At 41.3% G+C, this 24092-nt stretch overlaps 1 protein-coding gene across 3 annotated transcripts in view; it reads left to right on the top strand.

Moving 5' to 3' along the window:
• The window catches only part of cep112 (centrosomal protein 112), a 101458-nt gene that overhangs the window by 38015 nt on the left and 39351 nt on the right, over window positions 1-24092 (top strand). For all 3 annotated transcript variants that reach the window (XM_079646488.1, XM_079646487.1, XM_079646489.1), the window contains 3 exons: window positions 8467-8602; window positions 10903-11010; window positions 15923-16105. In XM_079646488.1, coding sequence (XP_079502614.1) covers window positions 8467-8602; window positions 10903-11010; window positions 15923-16105 — 427 coding nt within the window. The remainder of the gene's footprint in view (window positions 1-8466; window positions 8603-10902; window positions 11011-15922; window positions 16106-24092) is intronic.

Here is a 24092-nt window from a genome sequence, read left to right as displayed (position 1 = left end):
ACATAATACATTTAATTAAAGTCAACATTTCAGATTTTTCAGTGTAGGTTTAGTTAAATGAACCCCACCAAATAATAAAACAAACTGAAAAAACGTAGATAGCATAAACTAGGATCACTTTAGACAACGTAGACACTAGCTAAGGCCGACTCTCAATTCACTTTCTCCTCTGATGGTCCAATTGACTGAGTCAGGAAGTTGTTCTTCGGTGTGTTTATAAGCTTTAGGTTGAAATGTGGAAACAACATGGACGCTATAAAGAAAATGTCTTTTTATTCGTTAAACCAGGCCATGTACACTGAACAAAAATATAAATGCAACACTTTTGTTTTTGCTCCCATTTTTCATGAGATGAACTCAAAGATCTAAAACATTTTCTATACACACAAAATAACCATTTCTCTCAAATATTGTTCACAAATCCGAAAAAATCTGTGATAGTGAGCACTTCTCCTTTGCCGAGATAATCCATCCCACCTCACAGGTGTGGCATATCAAGATGCTGATTAGACAGCATGATTATTTCACAGGTGTGCCTTAGGCTGGCCACAATAAAAGGCCACTCTGGAATGTGCAGTTTTGCTTTATTGGGGGGGTCTGAAAACCCTAGGGTTAAACCCTAACCCTAACATGTCACCCATCTCCTTCGCATAGAGTTGATCAGGTTGTTGATTGTGGCCTGTGGAATGTTGGTCCACTCCTCTTCAATGGCTGTGCGAAGTTGCTGGATATTGGCAGGAACTTGAACACGCTGTCATATACGCCGATCCAGAGCATCCCAAACATGCTCAATGGGTGACATGTTAGGGTTAGGGTTTAACCCTAGGGTTTTCGGACCCCCCCAATAAAGCAACACTGCACGTTTTAGAGTGGCCTTTTATTGTGGCCAGCCTAAGGCACACCTGTGCAATAAACATGCTGTCTAATCAGCATCTTGATATGCCAGATTTGTGAACAATATTTGAGAGAAATGGTTATCTTGTGTATATAGAAAATGTTTTAGTTCTTTGAGTTCATCTCATGAAAAATGGGAGCAAAAACAAAAGTGTTGCATTTATATTTTTGTTCAGTTTAGTTACTCCATAATTCTGCTGCAAGATAGACATCCAAACGAACTGGGCAGAGAACATATTCTCATTGGAAGCAATAAAAGTGGTTTATTTTAGTATTATGGCTTATAGTTTGCTATCAATGCAGGATTGTGTAATGAAGTCTTACGCCTCGTCCACACAGCAGCTTTGAAAAAATCTTGGAGGTGGGTGTGTCTGAAAGCTTGGGGATTTTTTGCGAGCAACACGACCAACAACCAATCACATGAATCTCCCGCCCCGACATACAAAGCAATAGCAATGTTAAAATGAAGTAAACTGGATATAAACTCCCCAAACAGGCGAAAACCTACCAGTTTCACCCACTTTCTCTGCCACCTCCCTCCATGCCTGGTTCCTCCGGTTTGGATCCCGGTAAATAGTTCTGGTCGTAAAGAACCGGGTGATTTGCTACCGTCATTTCTCGTTTGGAATATGAGGAAATGAACTGCGGTCTGGCTCTCCCAGCTTGCACGCGGTTTGATTGGCTAGCGCTTGTACTGTCAGATTTGCATAAACGGGATTTGATTGGCTGACGCTTCCAGCTCAGCTTCAAAAGTTGAACTTTGCTCAACTTTTGAATCCTGAAAATCCTGGAAGTCTTCGCTTTGCTTCCCCACAATGCAGTTCGGCGAAAAGCGAGCCAGAGTGACGTCACTTCCATTCAAAGTCTATGGGCAGAGAAACGTTGGAAGCGTTGGAAGATTGTTTTAAAGCTGCTGTGTGGACGTACCGTTAGCCCGCCACACACAGACATGAAAAAAATCTTTCAAAGCTTCGCCCATTCACTTGAATGGGGTGACGTCGAAGATTTGTAATCTTCGCCGAACTGCATTGTGGGGAGCGGAGCATGGCTTTGCAAGCATCGTGAGCATCAAAAGTTGAGCAGTTAATTTCTTCATATTCCAAATGACAATATGAGGAAATTAACTGCGGTCTGGCTCTCCCAGCTTGCACGCGGTTTGATTGGCTGCGCTTGCACTGGCGGGATTTGCATAAACGGGATTTGATTGGCTGATGCCAAGCATCGAGCCTCAAAAGTTGAACATTGTTCAACTTTTGATGCCGATAGATGCTCGTGCTTGCAAAGCCATGCCATGCTCCCCACAATGCAGTTCGGCGAAGATTAAAAATCTTCTACGTCACCCCATTCAAGTGAATGGGCGAAGCGTTGAAAGCATTTTTTGATGCCTGTAGTGTAGACGTACCGTAAGCTATCTGCTGTCCTGATTTCAATGGGGAGCTCATTCCACCATTTTGGAGCCAGGATAGCAAACCCACGTGTTTTTGCTGATGGGAACTTGGGTCCCCCTCGCAGTGCGGGTGCAGCGAGCTGTTTGGCCGATGCAGAGCGGAGTGCACGTGCTGGGGTGTACGGTTTAACCATGTCCTGGATGTAGGAAGGGCCAGATCCATTCGCAGCATGGTACGCAAGTACCAGTGTCTTGAATTGGATTCTAGCAGTTACTGGAAGCCAGTGAAGGGAGCGGAGGAGCGGCGTGGTGTGGGAGAATTTTGGAAGGTTGAAGACCAGACGAGCCGCTGCATTCTGGATGAGCTGCAGAGGTCAGATGGCACATGCAGGTAGACCAGCCAGGAGGGAGTTGCAGTAGTCTAGGCGTGAGATGACAAGAGCCTGGACCAGAACCTGCGCTGATTTCTGGGTCAGCTGGGGACGTATCCTCCTGATGTTGTAAAGCGTGTATCTGCAGCAGCGGGTTGTAGCAGCAATGTTTGCAGTGAAGGACAGTTTGTTATCTAGGGTCACACCCAGATTCCTTGCAGTGTGAGTCGGGGAAACAACAGAGGTGCCGATGTTGATTGTTAGGTCAAGAGTGGGACAATCTTTTCCCGGAAGGAAAAGCAGTTCAGTCTTGTCAAGGTTGAGCTTTCTTCTCTTGTGTTCTGGTAAAGAATGAGTTGTGTAGTTGTTGTCATTGTTGTTGCGTGGTGAAACTAACTGAACACCAAAGCCATTTTTGAAGTATGAGACAGACATGTAGTTTGTGTTTCTGTTCCCTAACACCTACATGTTTATCCCCCCTCATAGTGGTACTGTCAGCCCGGGCTGCACCAGATTCTTCTTCATCCCTCTGCCTTCCTCCTCGGGGGGTTTAGTTGGCTTTGACACACCAAGCAGCGCAGGGGGAAGTCACTGCTTTCATCCCCAGTGTTGATGGGAGAGCATGAGCGTCACATGTAGTCCGTTGTAAAGATGAATTGAAATGCCATCTGTCATGTCCAGCAACGCTTCAGCACTAAGCCCATTCCCTTTTCAACGTCCAGTGATCTGCGGCTAACGCTACTCTTGACCTTTCTTTAAAGTGAATCTATGAAGATACCTATTCATTTAGAAAATACTTACTAGCTCAGTTACCCAGATATGAAGATAGCAACATGTACAAACTCTAAGACAAATATTCAGAATATATTCTTATTCGGAGCCAGAATGAAGCTGTTGCAAGCAAATTAGTTTAGTATAGCCTAAAAATGGCATAGTTATTAAATTATCAAAGTAGTTGCCTGTTAATATTCCGTCCATCAACTCAATTATTAATTGTTTCAGCTCTGAATCTTCTTAGACTGGTATACCTCCTGAAAAGGTAGCTTGTGAAATGCGTTCATGCTTTATCTTAACAGAGGCTGGTAGCAATACTAGTGAGGCAACTATTCCCTTCGAACAGATGACTGTTGTGCACTGAAGCTACTATGTGTGGCGGATAATAATAATGAAACCACTTTCTTTTCTATGTGGCCATTTTGTTTCATATCTTGATGTGAAATGCTGTTTGTAAACAGGCCACATTTGTTTGCAGTTTTCAAGCCATGATTCTATTTTCGACTCGTTGAAACTCTTTTTCTCTCCGTCTTTAATATGTTCTGCCCTTGTGCCGTCTCTCTGTTGTGTTCACGTATTTGTGGTCTGTCTTTTATTCTGTGTCTGTATCTCTTTATTTTTCAGCTCTCTTTTTCTGGGGATGAAAACCATGCCTGTTTTATTTTTTTCTTCAGAGGGCGCTGAATATTTCAGTTTTGCATTTTCTCTCTTTTTACATGTGCTCCCTCTTTATTTCAAGGCCCTTTGATGTGTCTGTGGATTCGTTATCATTCCGTTTGGATGAGCTCACAGACGCAGATGCGCGGGCGCTCGCATGCACTTGCGCACACACCACGAGTACACAAACTCTCACTCTGTCTTTTTATACTAGAGACCAGAGGCATCCGCATGCAAGCGTGTATTCTCCTCTGTTTGTCAGTCTTTTCCATGCGCCACTCCACCCACATCACAGCCCATACAATTCTTAAATACTCTGCTTACATGAAAAGAATATTTGCATAGGCAATTAGAGTGTATTCAGTGTGCATTGACTTTAATGTGTACTCTTGTATTAACTGTTGGTAAATGTTAGTGTACAGTGAGTTCCTTGTCTCTGTTCATCCAGCATGTGGTGCACACTCAGTCGGCACGTGGCATTTTGTGGTTTGGGCAGTCCGGAAAACACCGGAATCCCTGCACCCCTCCTGTCTGCCGGGCGGCTGGATGGCGGAAGCTCTTTTACCCTTTCTAGCACAAACACTGCTCTCCCCTCTAAACAGCCGTTTAGCATTGAGGGATGAGAGGACTTCCTCTTTAGAGAAGGCACATCTTTAATTTGAGCCTCCTCTCCTTCCACTTTTCTGACCAGAGATCCATTTAAAGCCAGCGGGCCGCCCTGACGCTGGCACCCCTCTCCTTTCTCAGCCTGTGTGTTTCTGCCTGCCATGCCTCCCTGGTTCTTTTTCTCTGTCCTCTCATCTCACCCTCATTGCTGTGTTATTGATGGTGACACGCTGTCTACCGCTGTCCTGACCACACACACACACACACACACACACACACACACACACACACACACACACACACACACACACACACACACACACACACACACACACACACACACACACACACACACACACACACACACACAGACACACACACACACACACACACACACACACACACACACACACACACACTTCTTCTCAAAGGAAGGTGCTAGGGCTGCTCGATTATGGCAAAAATCATAATCTGGATTATTTGGGTCAATAATTGTAATTGCGATTATTAAATGTGATTATTCATTGACTTTTAAATCATCCATTTATTGGAGAAAAAAAAGTTGAACAGTATGTTTTAAACAGTTGATTACCCTGAACTTTAAGTATAATTCAACTGAAAAAAAAAAAAAAAAAAAAGATTATTTAAAAAAAAAAAAAGTAATAATACAAAAATTATCGTTTTATCTCGATTACGTTGTTTTCGTAATCGTTGCAAGCCGTAATCGCGATTAAAATACGATTAATTGAGCAGCCCTAGAAGGTGCCATGTGTTCACCTGCATGATGTGTTTCAATGTGTCACAAACTTAAAGTTAGCTGCAGTGAATGTGTTATGCTTCCTCAGAGGTATAGGCCTAGCAGCTAACGTTGTCACAGAGCATTCTTTGAATAAAGTTTTCAGTAACACAGAGTTAGTGAACATACATATACACGCACCTGTGCACGCGCACATAAGCTCCATCGCCTCTCAAGCGAGACACACACCCAATTCATTCCTGCTCTGCTTTGGAAGTTTAAAGAACTTGCTATTTCTGTGACATCCTCTTTTCCATCTCTCTTTCCCCTTTCTTTTTTTCCCCCCATCTTAGTCTCTATACATATCCTTTTGTGTCTGTCTGAGCCCGGAAGGCAGTCATGCAACGGGACTGATTAATAATTACAGAGTACACAAAATTGGGAGAGAAAAAAAAACAATTTCTATGTTGTTTGATGTCCAACATGAGAGAGACCAAAATTACAAAGAGACGGAACACTATAAAGAGGAGAGAACGCTTGCACATTCCTTTTCCAATCCTTTGCTTCTGTTCTTTCCTCTGTTTTCTTTTGTTATTCCTTGTTCCTACCTTTATAGAGTTGTTGCTTTGATTTTTGGAAGTGATTAATCACTTCTTGAAAATACAACCCTTTGTAAATATGTGTGTTAATGCAATGACTGTAGTTTTCTCTGTAGACATAGTTGTGTTTTCATAGTGTTACATGCTATGCTTTTAATTCAAGTGCTAATGGACCTTATCATTTATGAATTACAACACACTCGCACTTGACAATCCCGCCTTTTTAAATGCAGATTAAAATACAGAGAACAGTCCTTCCAGCTGTAGTTTTGTCATAGTTTCTACTAATAGGTTTAAAGTATCACCCAGTGGCCAACATGTATTCTTCCTCCTGCTTGTCTGGCCACAGGGAACAATTATCCGTACAATGAGTGTTCATTTACATGGAGCAGGAGACAAGTGTATACTCTGCACTTCACGCACTTTGCCTCCTGTCCAACACTGTCATCTTTTTTGCAAAAATCCGAAGGAAAGGTGTCAGTAGTTGCTACAGTGCACTGGAAGCTGCAGAGAGTAAAAATGGCTTCACTTTTTGTTGAAGTTTCAATTGAATTGTCATATTATTCCCATATAGCTGAATAGCATGGAGAGTTCATTTTTTAATTTATAAGGTTTCTGTATGATTTTATGAAAAGCAGTGGTATAAAACGTTATTTTGTTTTTTTTTGGTCTAACATCATACATTTCTAAAACAAAACCTTCACTGTTTAATAAAGTTATCTTCAATGTAGCTCATAGTGAAGCATTATTATAGACTTAAAGTATTAGTCGTAATACATGTAGGTTGGATGTTAGTCTGTGCTCTTGCATAAAATAAACATATTTGACAACATGATGTGAAATGTAGGTTTTCTAAGTATATTGTGAAATGTCTTAGTGTTGTTGTATGACATTAAGGCATAATATATGGGAAGAAATTGAGATAAAACTAAACAATAGCATTTAATGACAGTATTAATTAGATTTCTTTTTTAAAGTGTTGTGTGTGAGCCCATGTTGACATTATTTCTCATAGTCAAGAGTGTGTCCATGTCACAAAGCCAGATATTTACTTTCTAAAAATCAAAATTTTAAATGTAAAATCTCTTCTTTATACAGTAACTATTGCTTTTGACAATGTTGTGGTTAAATTAAGTGCAGGTAATTAACAACTTGTGAATATTGTACACAGTATACAGCATGTAAATACACAGGTGGTTACAAGAATAACACCCCCATGATCTCCCTTCACTTCTACCTCTGTCACTCTCTCTACCCTTTTCCTCTCCCACACACCCTCCTGTCCCACACACCCTATGTGGGTTGGTCTGACAGCTGCTTGGTGTATATGTATATGATGTCGCTGCTGGGCGCTGACAGCTCCCAGTATAAGTCTGTCCCTCTCAGTGTGCCTGTCAATCCTTACAGCCTACGACCTGACATATGCTACAATATAGGCCACACAAATTCACACAAAGCTATTGAATTCCTAGACACTGAAGAATTGTACGCTCACATTACTTTCCACAATCTCTCTCCAATACAATGAGAATGATACATTGGTCATTTTAACCTTTCTTTATCCAGTTATTTCGTGTCAAAACTATTTTTGCAACAACTTTTTTCATAATAAGATTTACCTACATTTCTGGATGTGATGTTTTGGTGTTTTTTTTTTTGTTTGTTTTTTCGTTAACTGTCAAGTGGGAACTAAGTTTTTTTTCTTTTTTTTTTCTTATTTTCCTACGATACTGTTAGGATTGGCTGTGAATAAGAACATATGAAGGAGAGACCATATATTTCTATATTTTTTTAGAAAGGGGCAGGTAATATAAGATTATTTTCTTCTCCCTGCTCCTTTTCGGGTATCGTGTCTATAGAGACATGTTTTGTAAATATGTACTGAATATACTGATCCAGATTTGAACACTTCTATGACATCACAGAAGTGGCGCTACGGCTATTGGGCCAACTCCACCAATCAGGAGGAGACAGCCACGGACATTGCCGTTGGAAAGCGCTGGAGACGCTGTAGTACATATGCCAGGCCTGTAGATGGTGCTGTTCTCACAGAATCAGCCCATGCAAAGACAGTGTTAAATTGAGCGAAATGAGGAATGGCTAAAATGCATGATCTGTTTGGTATTTTGACAAATAAAAAGTATAAATATGCCTTATATAGGTATGGTCCCACACTATATTATTCAAATATAGCATGATAGGTCCACTTTAAGTTGTGCATACCATGAACGGAACAAATACAAATGAAATGAACGTTTAATGCCAGGTACGTTTACACATACAAGGAATTTGCTTTGGTATCTGGTAGTGCGAACATAAATAATCAAAAACAAAAAGTTTCAAAAGTTGGTAAAAAAAAAAACATATTTTTAAGAGACAATTTAGCATTAAAAAAAGGATACAAATGTCTTGATATATACATTTGTGTGTGTTGGTTTGAAGGGAGATGGAGAGCCAGCTGGAGAGAGCCAGAGAGAGCCAGAGGACGCAGATCCAGCAGGCAGACATGGCGCTGGAGCAGTTCAAGAAACAGGTGGAACTCAGCTCTGAGAAGACCTACGCTGGCATGAAGCTCCAGGTGTGACACACACACACACACACACACACACACACACACACACACACACACACACACACACACACACACACACACACACACACAATACACACACAGAAAAGTATAACATCAACATTAAATACACACAATGTATAGTCGCCTACACATAGCTCTATCAATGCACATCTGTTACATGTACAGAATGCACATACACCCACTCAGCCTTATTACCCATTAGTACATGGTTTTTCTGCTGTGTGCCAAATACAGATGTTCATTTACCCTCCTCTCTTTTATGTCTGCTTTACCACGAGGAGAGTAAAACTGTTTGACAGGCAGTAACCTAGACAATACACACACAAACACACACACTTTTTTTTGTAGTAGAGACACAGCCTGACCACAGATGCAACAGGGCGCCACGCTGACTGCGTTTGAATTTCCTCCGTATGTCTCCCTCCCCTTCACATTCGCCTTCAACTGCTCTCATACTGAAAAAACACACACAAATGTCTTGAGCCCCGTCATCCCCGGGCAGCTTTCACTCATTTCAGTCAGCCAACATGAATGACATGATTTATAATCCTGCTCATTATGCAGGTGCATTCATTCGCACGTTGACCTTGCTTCCTCTCAGCGGGCGTGGCGTGGGATGGTTGTGTTTTTTTAATGGAGGACGGGTCGCCCGCACTCAGCGGACTAATTAGTACGTCAGGCCAGCATCGCGATCAGCGCTCCACACCGCGTGGGCTGCTGCTTGTTGGCAGAGTTCTCCGATCGATACACACTCCTTCTGATGATGTCTTACAAGACAGTTTGGCTATAGGCGTTTTTGTTGAGCATTTTTGGGCTATACTGTGTGAGTGCTGTATTGACGGGGCAGCACTGAGTGTGGTCCTCGGTTGCTGATTAGCACATTTGAGTTGCTGATTAGTGAAGTTTTCAGCAAATCCATATGTTGTAGTTTTAAAAAAAAACGCTTCGTGTGGGAGTGGAGTGAATGCATGGATGTTTGTAGGCGCACAGAGCAACCTTCATTCCCCCCCCAGAGTGAATTTAAAATATCTGTCATATTGAGCAGGAATGAATTGTGCTGCAGATGGAAGCGAAGACAAACAGTAAACTTTAACTAGGGTCAAAAGAGCCCTCGATGCTCCAGAAGTCTGTATTTTCCCACTTCTTCTTTTCTCCTGTTCTCACCCTTCCATCTCATGCTTGTTCCCTCTTTTCCCTTGGAGCCCCTGGCATCCCGATTTCCGATCTGACTTTATCCTCAGCCCACATCAAAGCCAAGAGAGGAGCCGTTTCTTCTGTATCTCTGTCAACCTCTCCCAGACCCACTTGTGCAACGCTCCATCACGTTCTCCTGCAAAGGCTTTAATGTCGTACAAGTTTTTCACTCTTTCTCTTCATCCTTCCATCTTTCCTCTCATTATCTTCTCTCTCTCTCTATCCAAATGGATTATCACTATCACTTTCTTTCTCTCGTTTTAAAATCAGCATCCCACTTTAAGACTGCCCTGTTTTGGTTTTTGTTGTGAAAAAGAAGCAGCACCCAGAACCAAATCTCTGTTGCGTGAGTCGTTCAAAGGAGGCTTCAGCATTTAAAATGGATTAATCAAAACACATTTCGCATTTCCAGAGCGTTACACACACACACAGCACAGCCCAGATACAGAGGCGTTTCACTCAATTACATTTCCAATTGTTTCGATTATCGTCACCTGAACAGAAAAATATGAAACGGGTAGGCTGCAAGCACGTTGAGTTAAGATAAAAAGAGTAAATATTGTCACATTTTCTACACGAACACAATTCCTCAGAAGAAAAATATATTTTTTTTAACTGCTGTTTTTCTTATATTTGAGTTTTGCAGTTATGTTGTTGCACCTCTGAATATATATGTGATTTTGTGTGTGATCTACTGGAATTCCATATTTAATGTTAATTATAATGTCGTACTTTGATGAATAGATTAATAAATTGATGTGCTGTTTTAAAGATATGACTACGATACGATGACACGTCATGGGATGAATATATTTCACCCAACAGAAGCTCATTCATTTAGCTGCAGATGCATGGTGTTTTAGCTAGTTTTTTATATGTTATACTTATGCTGTGTTTATATGTGAACTACAACTAATGCAAAAAATTAGCTACTGTAAAATTGTATCCACTATTCTGAAATATGAGGCATTGAGTTGCATGATGTGTGTTCTAGCTCAACATAAATGTATTCCAGATTATAAATGCAGCCTTAATGGTTCAAACGTGATTTATTTTCATTTTCAATCTTTTTTTCTATTCCATGGCTCCAGATGGACAAGGTAGAAGAGGACCTGATCCGCTCCAAGTCCCTCAGAGAGAACCAGTCCAAAGAGTTCTCCCAACAACTCGATGCACTCAGACAGAAGTATGAGCAGCAGGTCTGTATGAGTCTGTCACTCGGTGTCATCTGCCTGCAGTGTGTTTGTCTACATGTGTCTGCACGTGCGAGACGTTTTCTAGCGTCTCTGCTCATGATGAAGCCAGGGGAAAGAATTCTCCTCTGGCTTCTTGTCGTCATCACATTGTTATTTTTTCTTTCTTTTATTGTTAACACTTGGGCATCTGGAGCCAACCGAGGGGATTGACATTCATTTAGAATACTCTTGTTATCCCTCCCCATCTGCTCCACCTGATTAATTTCTCATGATAGGAGACACGCTTTAGATTAAGACCGGATTGCGACTCAATAAATATCTTAAACGTTGCCAATTGAAAACGTATGCAATCTGCATAACAGACGCCGCTTTCCTTATCAGCGCATCTCTGTCACTCTTCTTCGATTAGGAGAAAGAAATGCTTTTCACAACTCATTGAAATCCAGCTTACTGATAGGAGGACATCTCTTAGTGCATCAGATTCCATTAAACCATATTATCAAGGCATCCCGTCTTATTGTAGGCAGCAGAGAGCATGGTTTATATTTCTCCTACTTCCATTTCACTTTAAGCTCTCCGGCCTAAAAAAAAATCCAACTGAATATGTTTGCCATAAGATATTTGTACTTTATTTGTAGATATTTGTACTCATACTCTTTTGTGTTTCTTTCTTTGTGTAACCTGTGTAATTATAGTTGAGTAATGCACAAATACATGTTTTGTACTCATTTAAAGGACAATAGTATATACAGAATCTGTCTCAAAGTGGCTTCACAATCTGGGATTCTTCACACAATTATAATGGATAACACACCAGGCAAATCATTGTATAGTTATTTTAAGCATACTAGGGCCACCCTGCATAGCAACTGATTGCACCATTTGATAGGAGGTGCATATATCCCAAGTTTGAGCATCAATAATAATTTAAATGAAGAATGATGAAGAGGCTATACGGCGTTAATATGGTGTAGCATCTCTATTTCCAATCTGTATTCACATCATGATTGACTCCCAGCCACCACACTCGCTCTCAACCTGTCTGATAATAAGCATGCTAACTCTCATTTCCAGGCCAGATGAAGTTTACACTGTGTCCAATGTGCTGGAGATAGTTTTAAGTGAAGGACAGAAGGTCAGTGTTGTTTCCAAAGGGGGTGGAGAAACGGCTCCGTGACTGTTTGTAGTTATAATGACGTTTGTAGGGGGAAAGAATCTAACTTTCAAAAGATTTAAATGGGATTTATTATGTATCTAACAGAAAATGTGTTACCGGGAAAGAAGGAAATGCATCTTCCTAGTTCCTTCTGAAATGATAAACTGTCATCGAAATGGTTTTCACTACATGAATAATTTCATGCTTCTCCCTTTCAGCGCGGTGTGGACAAAAGTAACAAGAAACAGCTTTTATTGCGCCCCAAAATGATTTATGATAATGACTTCATCGCAATATCTATAATAGTTATAATAATAATAATGATAATACCATAATAAGAAGAAGAAAAGTGACTCGACTTGACTTGTTTATAGCGTGTTATCTGATACGATATTATAGTATTTATATTAACACTTGAATATTTAATATTGCGGTATGTCCTGTCCCCCCTAATGCAGCCTAAACCATTAAACACATCATATGTATATCCAAAAGACATCAAGCCTTTGTAATGGTCTCGTTACTGTACGATTTTCGTGGCGTTTTGTGTGCCAACTTCAGTGGAATCATGAATTCCATCTCATGTGGAAAAACAGGTAAGTCATCAAAGCAAATATATTGAAGTGGCGATTATCATCTGCCGCCACAGAGTGGGGGATGCGAACGGTTGACAGTTGAAGCCAGCTACACAGGGTGAGCAGCTCGTCAGGAAGCCTTTTGTCTTCAAGATAAAAACACATAAAGACAAAGGGCCTGTCTTTGTGATGACGTTGATGTGCGTGCTGGTGACATTAGCAACACAGTTAGAAGGGTAGGGGAAAAAAAGAGAGAGAATGTATCTGTAGACGTGTGATTATTCATGTGAGCACAATCGTTTTTATGTTTTGCGTGCTGTGTTTATGCACACACACAAGCGTGACCACGAGTTCTTTTGTGTGTACCCATTCACCCATGCCTTCATGCGTGTGTGTAAATGTGTGCTTTCACTCCAGAGAGATTGGTGTCACAAGATCGCAGGGGTCAAGTCAGATACTCACAAAAGAACATTCCCTCAAGGCCAACTTCGATGAGCCGTTAAAAGGCGATCTATGTATGAAGGAGTTGTTTCCCAGCTGAGCGTAATGGCAGTTGGACGTCATGGTGTCCAGAAGAGCACTGCCTCTTGACGTCGGAGTGATGCAGTGAGGTCAAATGGCTGATTTAGAGTTGTGACCTTGAGAGTTTAGGGAAAACTCAACAGCTTCATTCTTGATGTTAGATTGGAAAGTAAAGAATGAAAGAGACTAGTCTGTTGGCTTGCAAGTGTGTGGACGTACTGTACTCATATGTAGGGTTAGGGTTAGGGTTAGCACCACTCACTGATCTTTAAGTTTAAACCCTACAGTGAGGAATAAGAGGTTTGTCTTTCTTCTATTTCTCCCTTCCTTCCCACACTTACTCCACACTCCCCTGCTGGGACCAGACAGGGCTTCTGTTCAAATCTCCTCCACACCCTCCTCTTCCCTCCTCCTTCCCAAACATTTCAGATTTCTCACTGCGGGGCTGAAAGAAGCCCATTACCTCACTCACTGTCCTGTCTCAATGCGATCAATGCACACCATGTCGGGCCGGGCTGACAGGAGTCGTGCTGTGCAGTAACACCCTACTCACTCTGCATCTGTGGCACCAAGCGGTGCTATAACCGACTCAGTCTTCCCTTCATAAACTCCATGCCGGTCCCTTTAAGAACCGCAGCACCCAGCATCCTCCGCTGCACGCTGGCGCTACGTGATGTCACAACCAGACGCCTTGCTGGGTCTGCTTTCTGTCATCTCCTCTTCGTCTTTTTCTTTAGCTGATTTTCTCTCACAATGGATCTATCTTACCCATTTCTTCGTCCTTGTTTCACCTCTGATCCCCTCGTTCCTCCAAAACCCCAATGACCCGAGACTCTAAACAGGAGCGTACAGGAAGCCACGATGTCCGCCCCTAATTTCTGTTGCAGCATGCCACGTTGTCCAGCTGGGGACTTCTTGAAGCAATTGCCAGCTTATCAGTCTGTCAGCTGTAACTTGTGGTGCTGTAAGAGTCTGACTATCCCTTTGGGACAACATATTCTGGCTGTGGATCTCATTTGTATCTATCTATTATGGAAAATGAATGCAGTGGAATTCACCGTAGACAACATCAGCATCACCAATGATAGCATTGGAAGAAGTTGCCCACATTCTGCATACAGTTTGTCAAATGGAGCGTTGTGGTGTCCTATTGTAAACTGGAATAATGGATTGCGAGGGGTATCTTTAGAGATTGTGTGTGTGTATTTTTACCATGCCATTAACTGGGCCGCTGAGATAAAATACATTTTTATCCAGCTATAATTCTTCTCATCGCCCTTTCAGAGAGCTTTTAGCAAAGCTCCCTCAAAATCTGAAGGGTAAATTCTTGGCTGCTAAAATGAAGTGTCTATTGTGGCCTTCCTCTCAGTGCTGGGGACGGAATCCGGCTTCCTGTAGATAGCCCCTCATTCATCACCTGCTCTGAATAGCATGCAATGTCCAAAGATAGGCCCGTGGATAGAACAGGCACCGGGCATAGAGGCTGTGGATCTCCGCTTCTCTGGCAGGCCAGGTAGGGTGCCGTCAAGCACAATGTGCAGGGGATTAGCTTCAAAGCAGGGAAGCAAATGGGCCCCAGGCCCCTGCTGTCCTTTCAGGGCTCCGGCTGGGACTGCACGGCGGGATGGTGTGGGGGTCACAGGTTCCCCCGCCATGGGGGAGTGGGAAGGGAACAGAGCCTGGGAAAGGCTTGGGGCAGGGAGCTCTGCTGCCAAGGCTCACCTCTCAGCAGGTGACTCCGCTCACAGTGAGGCTGGGATACAGACTTACTTCAGCTGCCAGGATGATTAAGCTCTGAGAAATGGGGCTTTGTGTCCCATTAGAAGTGTTTTATTTACCTCTACTGTATTGTGTACAGCTGTTTGTAACTCAAAAACTAGCGAAGTTGGCTTCCCGTTGATTGATGCATGTAGCTCCTTGCTATTCTAGAAGCCTAAACCCATGAAAAAATGGTCTGGTAAATACTTTTTGTATCAGAATCGTATCAATTTTGAAAACATAAACTGATATTAATCAATTAATGGAATGAATGAATAAGAACTTAGTTCATCACACGTAAAGGCGCTATCAAAGATTAGTAGCATCTTCTCGTTTCTCTTCAAAGTTTCTGCTGTTTTCACCAACCTCCAGTTCTTTTTTTTTTTATTATCTGGGTTTATTTGATCATCATAGTCATCGGCTAAGCCGATTTTCACATGCTGTCAGACGCATAGCATGGGGCATCGGGTAGTTACTGCAGCAGATGGCTAACCCCTACCGGCTTGCATCCATAGCCCAAACTAGCTGCTCTTTTATATGTCCGATGGCAGAATAGGGCAAGGGGGGCAGATTTGTAGAGACAGAAAGGAGTGGGGCATTGAGGGCCGGTCTGTACAATTGGCAGTGGAGGTGGGAGGGCGGGGGAGAGAGCCAGATGTAAACACATCACATCACGCCTTCCTCTGACAATGGGAGGAAGCGGAGAAACTTTCCTTGCTTTTTTACCACCTTCCCAACAATTTGGCCGAATTGGTAGGGCACGTAGGTGTTATGGGTCCAGTTATAGGTATAGGAGGAAGAAAGGATGAATGGATCGGTAGATGGACAAGTTGTCATGACGACAGGATTGCTTCTGAGTGTGTGTTGGCTGATGAAGTCTCTCTTTGCCTGCTTGTCCAATCAGATGGCTGAGCAGCGCATGCAGCACGAGCAGGAGAGGACGCGGCTACAGCAACAGCACAGCGTGGAAAAGGACAGCCTGGTCCAGGAGCGCCAGTGGGAGGTGAGCAGCCTGGAGAGGCAGGCCAGGGCAGCCCTGCAACAGCACCAACAGAACACCCAGGAGTGGAGGAAGCTCGACGCCCAGGTAGGGGGTCTCCACTGATCCACGTTTGCACACACACACATGCTGACCCATCGCTCTCCCGTGGACAACCATTTTGTATTTCGCACATTGACGGTTTCCTGGGGTTTCAAAAGCACAGCGGGTTAAGACACTTTTTTTACTTGGAGCAGGACAGATATTGATATTGGGCGTGAATGATTTTATGGATAGCTGTGTGTCGGTTGGTTGTTTATGAAATAATTTAAGTATTGCTATCTGAATGTTTTTTCTTATAATTTCGGCAAAAACAACGTCGCGCGGAAAGAAAGTTTTTGGGGGGAAATTGAATAAACTAAACAAAAGTCATACAGTGCCGACTTCTAACGTTGTTCTAAAAAATGTTTAAGATGTTCTTTCTATCGCAGCAGGGTTTTCTGATAGAAGTGCAAATATTTGAAATCCAGACACCACAGGTAGCCAGATAAAGGAGAAGAAATCTGTTCCATTGGGCGCCAAGGTTTTATTCTGAAACCCTGGGTCCAATTTCTCTTTTATTTTCCGCTGTACGGTTATAGACCAGCGTCAAGCGCCCTCTACTCCCTCCGAAGTGTATCTCTGCATGGCATTCTCCTCTCACCGCAGGTAGTCATCTCCCTCCGGAAAACGCTGGTTATTCTCTTATTCCAGCATTGACGGCCACAATGAATGTATGACATTTGGATCTATATTAACGGGCATGCCTATTCTGTCACCGTTTAGCCAAACCAGCAGCAGGTCTTCATCTCGTCCCCTCGTCTTCGCCTCTCTCCAGCCTGGGCTAGCTTGAAGCTCTGTGAGACGCCATTTGACAAACCTGCCCCCAACTGTGGATGTGTTTGACTCTTCAGGCTTCCTGATCAAATGGACATTGTCAGCATGGAGATCATTTTTGTTTATTGGTCATTAGCTGGATATGTGGATCCAGTTACAGTCGCACCAAATGGATGGCGAAGAAGCCGGACTTCACGTACATTTTTTTAAAGTTGTATTCATCATAACTTAGTACAGATATTTACGACAAAGGGGCATTCAAGAGATTAACACAGACCACAAAGAAACAAACCAAAATTAAGTTAACCGTCCTACACTGTATTGATGTTGAAAGCCTATTTTTCTAGTAAAATGCAACCATTTCTAACAACTAAAAACACTCTTAGGATATCAAAATATAATCTTTTTGACTCTGACATTTTTTTTTTTTTATGTTTACATTTAAGGTTGTAATATTGAAACTAGAAGTGATGCTGCGCCTGATGTTCAAAACGGCCCCCTGTCGGTAGCTCAAATATCAAAAATATTCTTTCATACTAGGCTTCACATACACAGAGGCAATTCTTTTAAACACTGCGAGAAGCCATCTCAATCGCCATGCCAGTTATTATAATAAAGGTTGCGCCACAGCATTCTGAAAATGTACTTAAAAAAGCAACAGGGAGAGGTCCTCTCTAATGTGCCCCCGTCACATTCTTTGGGGTGAAATGTTTTTCACTGCACCAATGCCACCAGCTAGTGTGTTATTTTTGCTTGTTGGAGATGCCGTCACAACAGGACCTTTCTGCTGATAACATGCTGTCCTACTCGTGTCAAAATGACGTGTTGTTTCACGAATCCTTGGATCTCAGAAGGTGACAGAAAATAAACTTCTCCAGTGCTCATCTTATATTCTCAGCTCCCGTTTGCTTGAGCGGCATTTTGAGTAGAGATGCGTTAACGTCAGATGTTAACGCAGCAGAAATCAAGATTTTCACTCGGGCCTTGGAAAGATGAAGGATGGGATTGTGAGGTCTCTGAAAGTGTGGTGTGGATGTGAGCTGGTTTGACTTCCTGTTTGAGCACATGGATGTGCGGTTTAAATGACAACAAGCTGACATAAGTAGCAGATAAAATGCCACTTACTCCTAAACACTTGTTTGTTTACCAAAGTTGTTTACCACCAAGGATATCTGTGCTGTCATACTGCTAGCAATGTGGCCTTTTAAACGTATAACACAGGGCGGAGAAAGTGTGGAAATGTTCATTGAATCTTCAAAAAAGAGCATTTTGTTAATGCACACAGAAAACATAGAGCACTTCCTGTAAAGCAAATTCTCTGGCTTGTTTTCTCCTTTGCTTCTGGGAAGCTCAGGACTTTTTAAAACAACACGCTCCCACCACATGGGTCGGATGGGCAGTATATTTTCTTCAAGTGACATGTCAGTAACCGTCATGCCTGCTGTGGCGATTGAACCATGGCCTCATTATTTCTGCCTCCCTTCTTCTCACACTTTCTCTCAGTCTTCCTGGAATCAGGGCAAGGATAGTTGCAGCTCGGAAGTTGGGAAGTGAACAGCAAATGTCAGTCACACACTCATAGGATGAGTAATACCCACTCATCCCCTTGATGTGGTGGGACACTAATAAATAGCATTCCTGACTTGCCAATGAGTCGTGGCATCGATTTAAAAAAAACTGGGACACGTTGTCCTCCTCCCACCAGAGCACCTTATCCAAAATATTGAGCCCACCGTGAAGCAGCTGCACATTATAAAGGCTAGTAAACACCGATGTTGTGTAAGCCATTGAGCTTCTATTTGTCTCATGTCCACACTTTAGGTTATATTTAATTGTTCTGTTTGTGCCTTAAATGGTATAATATCCTTAATGGAAGAATCTGAATTATGCTGCTGGATTCTAGACCTGGCGTGGGGCTGGCATCCCACCGACTCTGGAGATTAACTCATACATTCTCAGCCTCTTGGAACTCAATGTTCTCTTGAAGGAAAAAAAATGTTTGAAGCTAAAAAAAAATAGAAGTATGAAAAGAAGCTCCAAGACAATTCTCCATTGTCCTGTCAGCTGATCAATGTCTCTTGAAAGATGAAGAAGCTTTGTTTTTGGGATCCATACCCACTACATCCTCTAAAAGGCTCCACTTCCTGATGTAATGGCCTTTTCTTTCTTCTTCCTTCTATGAAATCATCCACCCGTGTTAAACAACTTAAATCAATGTTAAAGTAACAGGATGGGAGAGGAACACTATATCTTTTGTGTAGTCACACTGGATATGAAATGATGGCTCATACTTCTACAATTACGAAGTTTACCTTGAAACTTTTGTATGATATATTCCCTACAAAATGATGAGTTTTTCGAGAATGTACAGATGAATTCTATTGAATGTAAAACAATTTTAGTTTTTCACTCCTGCTGTTCTTAATATGTACTCCATTTTGTGTATTTTCAGTTTTTAAACCTTAGTAAGAGTCGGACTGCAAAAACTAGGACAAGCATTATAAATGAATTTTAAAGCCTTGCGAACAACACAATTGTTTGTTCTATAAAAAACGTATCATTCATATTCTTCCCACCAGCTCCTCCTCCAAACTCATTTTATAGGTATTATCTTCCCAATTAATTCATGTATTTTCCAAAGGAAAACGTGCACGCCATCTAGACTTCAAACAGCATGGGGGAGAGGGAGAGTCTGGTGAGGTCTTTCTTCTGGGCCGTGATGGACTAAATAATGATGCTGTCAATTTTTCAAAGCATTTCAATCCCAACTACGTGATTAAGATGAGTCCAATGAAGAGGGGGATGAAAAGCTGAGTCAAATAAGAGGGTGTCAGATGAAGGGAGCAAGGCAGGCAGCTAGACCAGTGTGCACGTTGATTGTCTCTGCGCTTGTGTACTGTCACTAACCAAATGATTGTGTCCCTGAGATCGGGTGTCGTCAAGCAGATCTTGTCTTGTTACTCAATGACTTCCTGTAGCAGATCCTGCTATGACTGGCATTGTGGTTTAAGAATGATTTCATCACGTCTTACTCTTCCCATGTCCTGTTCATCTGAGGTTTTATGTTTTTATCCTTCACTCTGAACAATTGGTCATGGGAAAGTCATCAGTGACTGCTGATGTTCTGTGATGTGTGGAGAGTTACAGCATGCTCTCTTTTCAAAACAGGAAGCCATTTTAGTATGTATGCATACATCACATATTGTTGATTTCAGGGCAGATGCATTTTTGAATGGCAGGCTGAAAAAACACATTTATTACAACATCTTACCTACATTTTGTTTTTCTTAATTAAACTATAACACGAGTGCAAATGTATTGTATGTATCTAAGTCTAAACATGAATACATTATTTGTCTGTCGAGGAGTAAACGGACTGGTGATTTTATCGGTTATAACTTTTGCGTTTTACTCTGTTATATTGCTAAATGCTAACACAAAGCCAGTGCATTGTTTACATTTACATTAAGTATATTATGCCCCTTTTAGCACTTTGGGATTACTTTTATCATTGAAAGGTGCTTTATAAGTCAAATGTATTATTATTTAAACAAATGTGCTTTAATAGTTCATTATTTAACTAGGCACACAAAGTATTAGCTTTCCCGATAGCATAACGAATAGAAGCAGTGGTGAACAGCTAAGCTATCCTAATAAGCCTCGATTTGGAGTTCAAGCTAAAAGTTGTGTCACCTGTCAGGCTAATGCACAATATCATTTCTCACAGCAGTCATTTGCAGGAACAGAACAGATGCAACCACAGTAATGAGATTAATTCTGGGTCTACAGCATTCAGGTGTGCCCGTGAGCCAACGTGCACAATGCCAGGGCCTGGCGCTGACATGCACAGATGGAATTATACATTTTATTAGCTGTGCCTCAGGTTTTTTTTCTGTTTATAGTTATGTCACTTTTATGTAATCCTTTTTTTAAATGACTGTTAATATATCACTTTCTTTTATAACATCCACAAATACATTCCTACATTAGCATAACAATAGCATAATTAATCTATTCAAATTCATTTGAATGATTTACCAATGTTTTCCTCTTTTTGTTTTTCTAAGTCGAGGCCATTCACTTTAAAATATGTGGACACCCTGCATAATTGGTTTTATTTCTACAAGGGAGGCCCGCCCGCATATCATAGAACAGTGATAGGAGTGGCCGCTTTGTTGTTGTTGCTGCTGTCAAACTAAATTATAGCGACTCTACTTTTATTACCAGCACATCCTGGCTGTTCACTCTATAAAGGATTCTGCTTGAACAAATGTAACATTAAAGTTTGCAAAGAGAGTAGCACATGGGTAATAAAGAAAAATCCCTTAAAAAAACAACTTTGTAGTTATTGTGGCAGAGCAGCTACTTCTGGTGTTTCTTTTTCTGTCTCTTTTGATATACATGTTATACATAAAGACCTACAGTCACTAATGGAGTCTTATAACTTCTCTTCAAAATGTTCTTGTCTCGATGGAAACGTATTATGTCTGTTAACCAGCCTTCTGTTGGTTCCCCAGTCTTTAGTCTTTTTAGCTGACACGATTTGACCCAATATATTTCATTTGACACTCTCCTATTGTTACCAAGAGCCGCTTCATCTCAAAGCTGCACATCTGCATGCTAACATGTGCCCTGTTGGAAGTGGCCCTGCTCACATACTTCCAAAGGAGACATGCTCTTTTGGCCTCTTATGTTTCCGAAGTGTCAATGCCTCTGTTCTGGGAAATTATACTCTTGCTTTTTCAAGGATTTTTTTTTTTGGAAGGCAGATCATCCACATTTGTTAAAGAGAGAATTATACATTAAACATCCTCAAGAGTTCAGTTCTAATAGCTGCTTGCCCTTGAAGGCGCAAGTGAAGCAGTGAGACGGGTAATGTTGAGGAACAGCACTGGGACACAGAGATAGAAAGGATTGCTTGTGTTTGTTTTTTACCTCATATTCTCTCTGACTGTGTTGCATGCGATTGTGTGTGTGCGGCAGCCTGACCATGTGTGGCTGTTTGTCTGTTTATGTCTGTGTGTGCGCATGTGAGTCTGTCTGTGTGTGCCAGTGTTGGAGGGAGCACAACACGGAGACACAGCATCTGTCTGTTTTTGTGACACTCCTTTGAAGTCTCTTTGATTCTCCCCAGTGCCCGCTAAAAAAGACTTCAGACACTTTCCGTCTGATTGCCTTAGCATGGCGTTGTCCTTGGATGCCCAGGCTTTTAGCGTGGAGGGCGGGGGGGTAAGAGGCAGAGCACATAGTTTGAACCAAAGTAAGACATAAATCAAGTAAACCAAGGAGAGTAATGAGGATGTGCAATAGCTGTGCAATGTAGGTAGGGAAGTATGAAACACCCAAACTGCAGTGCTATTTTCTTATTGCTTGTTGTAAATTGTAGGGAATGATCATATTATACTGACAGAAGCAATATATGTGATTATGTTCAACACATTTGTGAAAGCTTTAAGTGTGAAACAATGTAAAGTGTACATTAAAGGGGACAATTATGCTAATGTTTAACCTGTTAAACCCCGAGCCTGTTTTTCAGGTTTCAGGCTCGAAAATGACATTTCCAGAACAAATGACCATATCTTCCCTTCTAAAAAGGTTAAATTAATAATCTTTTTTCTCAAAGTAATGATAAACCTGTGAGTTGGATGTAGAAAAGTCAGAATAAATATCGATGTTTTTTATTTTAAAGAAAATTCAGATTGAACATCGTAAAAAACTGTAAATTATAGTGTCCGTCCAAAATATATTTTGTATTTATAGTGAAAACTAACCTTGGCTGATGGGTTAGTAGACTAAAAGCTTTAGGAATCAAAAGTAGAACATATAATAAGTACCCTGTATCAAGATTGATGCAAAAAAGTGATATTTGACCATTTTAGACAGGTTTAGCAAAAAAAAACCTCTTCTGGGGCCGTTTGGGTGGATTTTCCATATTATTTCCGTTAATCTGGTATAACACATTAATAGGTTCTTAAATATTAAGATCCCCTGAGAAACAGTGTCGTGAAAAAAAATGACCTTGGGGTTTAACAAGTTAAGCTAAAACGTTGGCTTTTCTACCTGAACGTTTTAACATGCTTAAATAATCAAGAACCACATAATTATCCTCATACTCTCTTTCTGATTATACATGTAATAGTTATACATTAAAAACACTCTAGTATAGCGTTGTCTCTTTAAGACACACTCCAAAAAAGACTACTCTGCTCTGATTGGTCGGTTTTTCCAGGTCTTCTGTATCTGTTGCTCTCTGTGTCATTTCAGCCGGGGAATGACTGTAACGAACTGGGGTGCCACGTTCTACCTAAGTGTAGTATAATTGTGACACATCACAACGTTACACATTTTCTGGCGGCTACTTTAAAGTCACAGTTTATGTGCAAATCTACTTGAATAGAAGTTATGATAGTTTCACAGTGTTTTTCTAATAGCACTCAAACCTACTTTACAAAAATATGCATGGTTATCTCACTTTTCAAAATAAAATACTTTTAAAAAAAGAATTATTTTAGTTTTTAGGCAATAAACCTTCATCAAACAAACTGTGAGGCAATTTAGTCAAAACAGTAAGCTTCTTTTTCTTTTCTTTTTTGCATATCCTAAACTCTTCAATCTATCTGAGATTGAGTGTCATTGCTTGTGTCAGACCAGTCTTATTTCTGGTGTTTCAGAGGCTGTGGGGTTTGGCTTATTAGCCTTCCTGCTATATAATGTTGATGGTCACTGGCAGCACTATTAAAGAGCTCTTCTGATTGAAGTCAAGGCTGAGCAGTTCAAAAAGAGAGAGGTCTCACCATCACAGCAGCCCCTGCTAGAGGAGTGAAAAAGAGAAACATTTCAGCATGTCTGTGAAACTCAAACTCTCTGCAGCATCCTTTTAATCATTCCTATCAATACAGAGCATTTCTTAACATCTGCCTGTTGTAGCATCTCTCATTGTGGTATCTGTGTTTATTTGTTTTTATATTATCACCCTACACGACACATCATTTACTCTTTTTTTTTCTCCTTGTTTCTCCCATATTCATGAGGGAAATGGAGAACCTCATGTGTCAGTGACAGATATAAATACCATGTCCTGATGAATGGTTACCATCACTTATCTTAGTCGACTGTACATTTCTTTTCTTTTTTGTGACCAACTTTTTCTTGTTTTCTTGTTGCCCTCACAGACGGACTTATATACACAAATACAAATTATATAGATAATAAGACAAAA

This window comes from Notothenia rossii (genome assembly GCF_949606895.1).
Source record: "Notothenia rossii genome assembly, chromosome: 8".
NCBI lineage: Eukaryota > Metazoa > Chordata > Actinopteri > Perciformes > Nototheniidae > Notothenia > Notothenia rossii.
The sequence above is the reverse complement of the archived record's forward strand: the minus strand, read 5'-3'. Positions and strand labels throughout refer to the sequence as shown.